The sequence below is a fragment of the Helianthus annuus genome, chromosome 8 (genome assembly GCF_002127325.2).
Source record: "Helianthus annuus cultivar XRQ/B chromosome 8, HanXRQr2.0-SUNRISE, whole genome shotgun sequence".
Lineage (NCBI taxonomy): Eukaryota > Viridiplantae > Streptophyta > Magnoliopsida > Asterales > Asteraceae > Helianthus > Helianthus annuus.
In genome coordinates, this window is record NC_035440.2 from 123,845,946 (window position 1) to 123,852,100 (window position 6,155).

The following is a 6,155-nucleotide window of genomic DNA, read 5'->3' on the forward strand; positions in this document are numbered from 1 at the left end:
TCGTGTCTAGGTTTTATGCCCATCTCCAGAGTCGACCCTGAGAATTCGTGGGCCTTGTTCGAGCTCGAAAAAACGTGCCTTTAAGCCTTAACGAAATTAGGTATTGGGCTCACTAAAGGTCTAAACCTAATGCCAATGGGCTAATAACTAATCTAAACCATAACAATAGTTTTGTAAATGGGCCTATGTTGGTGTTTGTATGAGTATACCTTATCAAATTTTTTTATATACATGTCAAATGTCGAATTTTTTTAATATAATGTGTCGCTCAAAATATCAGGACTTAACCGATGGTTCTCCCCACCCACCCTTAGGGCTGGCCATGGCCATGCCCATCTCTACTATATGTAATATAGAAATCAAGCCAACAGATAGTTGAAAGCCCGCTGTTCGAAAAAAAAAGGTTGTTGAAAGCCCAACGATACTACGAAAACAACTAATTATGCATATAGATAAATTCCTCGAGGGTTGTTCTTGTAAAAACTTTCTAATCTTTCACACCTTTTCCCCAAATTAACTTTCCATCATTTCTCCAAAACTCAATTTTTTAAAATATTTCAATTCGATTTGATCCGAACAGAAAACCCAACAATTCACTAAGCTAGATTTCCTTTTCCATCCTCATCTTCATATTCACATATTCAATTTCATCAAATCAATGCATAATTCATAAAAATTATTGATCACAATCCGGAGCCCTAAGTTCATGATTAGGTCCCGGCGGCACGTTTTTCCGGTCAGAAATCACAATATTTTCTCTAATTTCATTACAATTACATGAATTTACAAATTGATTTTGTTATCTTCTTTTTGTTCGTAATGAGTTAGCGATATGATGCCGTCAGATCATGAACCGGACGAATCTGATACCGATTTCGTCGAGATCGATCCTTCCGGTCGATACGGTCGGGTTAGTACGTTTAATTTGATGTTAATTTGGCCTTGTAATTTGTTAGGTTGTAATAATGGGTTCTAATGTGATGTGAAATTGGGGATTTTTTTGTAGTATAAAGAAGTGCTGGGAAGAGGGGCTTTTAAAAAAGTGTATCCTTTATTATTGTTTTGTAGTTAATATATGATGTGTTAGATATTGGATGTCAAGTTGTCAATTAGTTAATGCCAAACAAAACAACTTCAGGGACTAAAATGGAATTTTTGAAAGTTCTAGTGGTCCTTACGGGACCCTATTGGTATCCCCTTGCGGTCCGCAAGGGGCGTAAAGATCCCACTCGTAGGATAGCTGTTCTAGGGTCTGGGAAGGGTAGGATAGTGGCAAGCTTTTCCTTTGTCGTGGAAGATAGAGAAGTTGCTCCCGCTCGGACCCACCGTCCAAAAAACTTTTTTTTTTTGACATGTAGAGCATTCACATTTTGTTCTCTATCTCTATCTTGATCTCCAAATTTCGTAGATTTTCTCTATTTTGCATCTCTATCTCCAAAATTTAGAGTTTTATGAATATTGTTTATGTAAATATAGAGATCCACGATTCATCATCTCCTATAAAGTATTTAAGAATTTAAGAAAGAGAAAATATAACAAAATAAGTGTTTGTGAGTGAGATAGAGATGGAGAATGAGATGCGGTGGGTTAAACAAAATTTAGAGAAATGTGCAGAGATGCTTTTGTGAATGCTCTAAAGTGTAGTATCTAGAAAACATAAAGTTTGGTTAAGGGAATCGAAAACTATAGTCGTCATCATCATCATCATACTCGGTAAATCCCACCAATAGTAAAGCTAAGGTAGGGTCTGAGGAAGGTAAGATGTAAACAGCCTTACCTCTACCCCGTAGGAATAGAGAGGCTGTTTCCAGTGAGACCCCCGGCTCGATAGTAGTTTTGCATCAAGCCTTGGACATAAGGCACATGACACTCAGCAATTGAGACAAATGCTGATTAGTGCGCATGTACCCCCTTGTGTTTCGGCTATCAACGCCACCACATGATGCATGATTAACCATCCGCTTCTTTTAACGTTATTTTCACGAAACTAGTAAAATAACGTTAAATTAATGCACTTTCACTTTTGCCCCCGAGCACCCACACATAAATACATTATATGCGTATACCGTAAGCGGGGCGGAAGTCGAAAACTATAGTATAACAGATAAAAGAGCAGAGAGGCATGAATAGGTAGCACAAATCCCCTTGAAAGTACCTATATGCTGCCCTAAGAATATCAAAATGGAGGGATTAAAAGGTGTTTTTCATCCTTGATCAATTTGGGAAATTTAGATACAAAGCATTTGATGAATTGGAAGGAATTGAAGTAGCATGGAATCAAATAAAGGTTTCTGATTTCTTAAAATACCCTGATGAGCTCGAGCGTCTATACTCAGAAGTTCATTTGCTTAAAACACTTAAGCACAAGAACATAATCAAGTTTTACAATTCGTGGGTTGATACAACAAACGAACACATCAACTTTATTACCGAGATTTTCACATCTGGAACCTTAAGACAGTAAGTTTGATTTCTTTATACCTGTTTATTACGTTGCTTAAACATAACTACATAAGCACGTTTGACATTTTTATAGATATCGCAAGAAACATAAGCATGTAGACTTACGAGCATTAAAGAAGTGGTCTAAACAAATATTGGAGGGGCTTTTGTATCTTCACAGTCATGACCCGCCGGTTATACACCGTGATTTGAAGTGTGACAATATTTTCGTTAATGGGAATCAAGGAGAGGTTAAAATCGGGGATCTTGGATTGGCTGCCATTCTTCTCCAGGCTCGTTCTGCTCACAGCGTCATCGGTGAGCACGTGTTTGTTAATCTGGTGATGTGTTTTTTTTTTTTTTTTATATGTGAATGTGATTGATCGTTATTATACTGAAGCTATTGATGTAAGGTGATTGTGTGATATGAAATTTAGGTACTCCTGAGTTCATGGCACCCGAGCTTTATGAGGAGGAATATAACGAACTTGTGGATATATATGCCTTTGGAATGTGCTTACTGGAATTAGTGACGTTTGAGTATCCGTATTGTGAATGCGCCAATGCTGCTCAGATATATAAGAAAGTGACATCGGTAAGTAATTTATGATGACATTCTTGTTCACTGTGTTGGAAAAAAAATTAGAGATTATCACCCAAGTTGCTTACTTTTAGGGGTTCGTTCAAAACTATATAAATTCCATTAAGTTTTAGGACTGAATTAATCACTAAATTTATGTGAATTCTTTGTAAATGGTGAGCCGTTTTTTTGTGATTTTTTGTCTTTTTTTTTTTTTTTTTTTAACTTTCAATCGCACTCGTATACTTTAAATAACATGCGTTAGTTAACTATACCGATTGTTGGTATTGTACTTTTGGAGTTTTCCCTTTCGGTTGCTATACTGAGTGTACTGAGTGTTGGTATTGTATCGATATGCTAACGAACGGAACTGATACCGACTGGATTCCGCTGCAACGTGCGATGAAAATTTACTAGCTATCTTATAATAATCAGTTATGGTTAATCATTTTCATACCCTCTGCAAAACAACTATTATATGGTAAAGTAAAACACTTACCAACCCCTTTCTTTAACTTCATTTGTTTCCATTTCAGAACCCGTCTCCTTTTTTTTTTTCAAGAATGTTTTTTTTATCACTGTTTCTAATAATTTCCTAAATAATCAGAATGTGTGAGACTTTTTTTTAATCTTGTAAGGGAGTCAAACCGGCATCATTAGTAAAAGTTAAGGATCCCGAAATCAAATCCTTTATAGAGAAGTGTATCGCAAAGGTTTCCGACAGATTATCCGCAAAAGAATTACTATTGGATGAATTTCTACGTGACGAGCACGGAGACAGTGTACATAAAATCGGTCAAACCAGTTCTAGTTCCAATCCAGGTAACATCTGCAAAGCACTTCCCAATATATTCTTCAAATCTTTTTTCACTTGCTAATGATTTTTTTATAGATGATGATCCCGATAAGCCTGACAACGGTGAAATTCAAGCTAGGGATTTCACAGTCAAAGGTCAAATGAAGGACCTGAATACTGTATTCCTAAAATTACGTATAGAAGATACCGAAGGTTGTTTGTTAATCTTTGTTTATTTTAGATTGCGTTAAGGGTGTAAGGTGTAAACGAGCTGAGCTTAAACGAACTCAAGCTTGAGCTCAAGCATATATTTGATATTTGAATTCATTTAAAAGACAAGCTCGAGCCTAAGATTCACATATTGAGCTTGACTAGGCTCGCGAGCCTAACAAGCCTTTTATTTAAAAATACATAAAAATAGTTGTAAATGTATATAAATAAATAAAAAGTTAAATAATTGATAAATATAATAAATATTAAACGAGTTGTCGAGCTTGAGCTTCAAAAACTATTCATGAGCCATGCTAAAGCTTTAGAAATAGAGGTCATCTCGTCGTTTACACCCATAGATATTCTCAAAATCTATAAGAAAAAGAGTAAAATGCCATTTTCGTCCTTGATGTTTGGCCAGTTTTGCAACTTTCGTCTAAAGGTTTGTTTTTTTGCATCTGGATCTAAGGTTTAAAATCTTGCCATTTTCATCAGGCTCGTTAACTCCATCCATTTTTATCCATTAAGTCAGGGGTATTCTCGTCTTTTTTGTTAACTTAAAGGGTAATTTGGTCTTTTGAATACTTGTACATTATGCTAAATGCTTGTACATAAAGTGAAAAGGACCGAATTGCCCTTTTAAGTTAACACAAAAGACGGAAATACCCCTGACTTAACGGAGAAAAATGGATGGAGTTAACGAGCCAATGAAAATGGCAAGATTTCAAACCTTTTGGATCTAAATCCGAAAAAACAAACCTTTGGAAGAAAGTCACAAAACTGGCCAAACCTCAGGGACGAAAATGGCATTTTACTTTTCGAAAAAACCCTTTTGTAAAATTTGGTTCAGACATGGTAGTCTGTAAAAAATGATGACATGGCAGATGTCTTATCAGTGACTCAACCATGTTGACTCTTTTCTGATGTGGAGCTGAGGTTTTGTATTTGTGGGACAGGGAATGTTCGTAACATTCACTTCCCGTTTGATACCGATAACGATACATCAATTGCTGTTGCTAGTGAAATGGTTGAAGAACTCGACTTAACAGATCAAGACGTCTCCACGATAGCAGAAATGATCGATGCAGAAATCCGGTCATGTATCCCAGACTGGGCCCCACGAGACTACTATGATGATCAAGATGACAATGAACCTTCAGGCTCTGTTGACTCACCCTCTGACCCGCAAAACGATTCTCCATCCTCGTTGACCGTTAAATCATGTGCTTCACCTACGGTTTTAGCTCTTGAAAGATTACCTTCAGGTAGAAAATATTGGTGTGATTCACCTAGGAGTTGTTTTACGCCACTGAGACCAAGACCTTCACACGACTCTGAAGATAACACACAGAAAACCGAAGAAATTTCATCAGAAAATGAAAAAGAAAACGAAGATGAAAACATAAACGAAAACGACAACGACATCGAAAACGAAAACGAAAATGAAAAGGAAGATGAAGATGAAGATGAAGATAATAAAGTTGAAACTGTTGTTGGAAAACTCCGTGATATGTTAATCGAGCAGCAAAATGAATTGGATGAATTGAAAACGAAACACAAGTTGGTTGTTTCCGATATGTTGAAGAAACTTCCGCCAGAAGCCCGTCAAGAAGTGGCTAACAACTGTGAAATGCAGCAGTACTTTGAGGCGTCCGACATTGATTCCTTTTTTGAGATGTAAGTTTTTTATTATCTTCAGTTTTATCGAATTCGAACGAGTTTGATGAATACATGTACATACTGATAAAGTTGAGTTAATTGTGAATTACTGAATTTCACCAGGTTTGAACTATGTGTTTGTAACCCCTTTTGAATCTTAACATTTTTTTGAGTTAATTATTGTTTTCGTCCCTGTGGTTTGTCAAAAATCACTATTTCTGTCCGTTAGTTGAAAAATTGCGATTTCAGTCCCTGTGGTTTCACTTTCGTAACCATTTCAGTCCACCTCGTAACCATTTCAGTCCCTGTACTTAACAGAATAAATGGATTGAAATGGTTACGAAATTGAAACCACAGGGACTGAAATGGTTACGAAAGTGAAACCACAGGGACTGAAATCGCAATTTTTAAACTAATGGACTGAAATAGTGATTTTTGACAAACCACAGGGACGAAAACAGTAATTAA

General features: G+C 36.4%; 1 protein-coding gene across 2 annotated transcripts; it reads left to right on the forward strand.

The window, feature by feature from the left end:
• Nucleotides 1-377: 377 nt before the first annotated feature.
• Nucleotides 378-5,820, forward strand: LOC110940691 (probable serine/threonine-protein kinase WNK3). Of its 2 annotated transcripts, XM_022182242.2 has the most exons (9): nucleotides 378-736; nucleotides 829-910; nucleotides 1,007-1,044; nucleotides 2,233-2,460; nucleotides 2,537-2,760; nucleotides 2,880-3,037; nucleotides 3,661-3,844; nucleotides 3,915-4,031; nucleotides 4,985-5,820. In XM_022182242.2, the coding sequence occupies exons 2-9, from the start codon at nucleotides 833-835 to the stop codon at nucleotides 5,707-5,709; spliced, it is 1,752 nt and encodes a 583-aa protein (XP_022037934.1). In that variant the 5' UTR covers nucleotides 378-736; nucleotides 829-832; the 3' UTR covers nucleotides 5,710-5,820. The 2 variants fall into 2 exon arrangements, with proteins under 2 accessions (XP_022037934.1, XP_022037935.1); XM_022182243.2 differs by lacking the exon at nucleotides 1,007-1,044 and having other exon boundaries at nucleotides 407-736.
• Nucleotides 5,821-6,155: the final 335 nt, after the last annotated feature.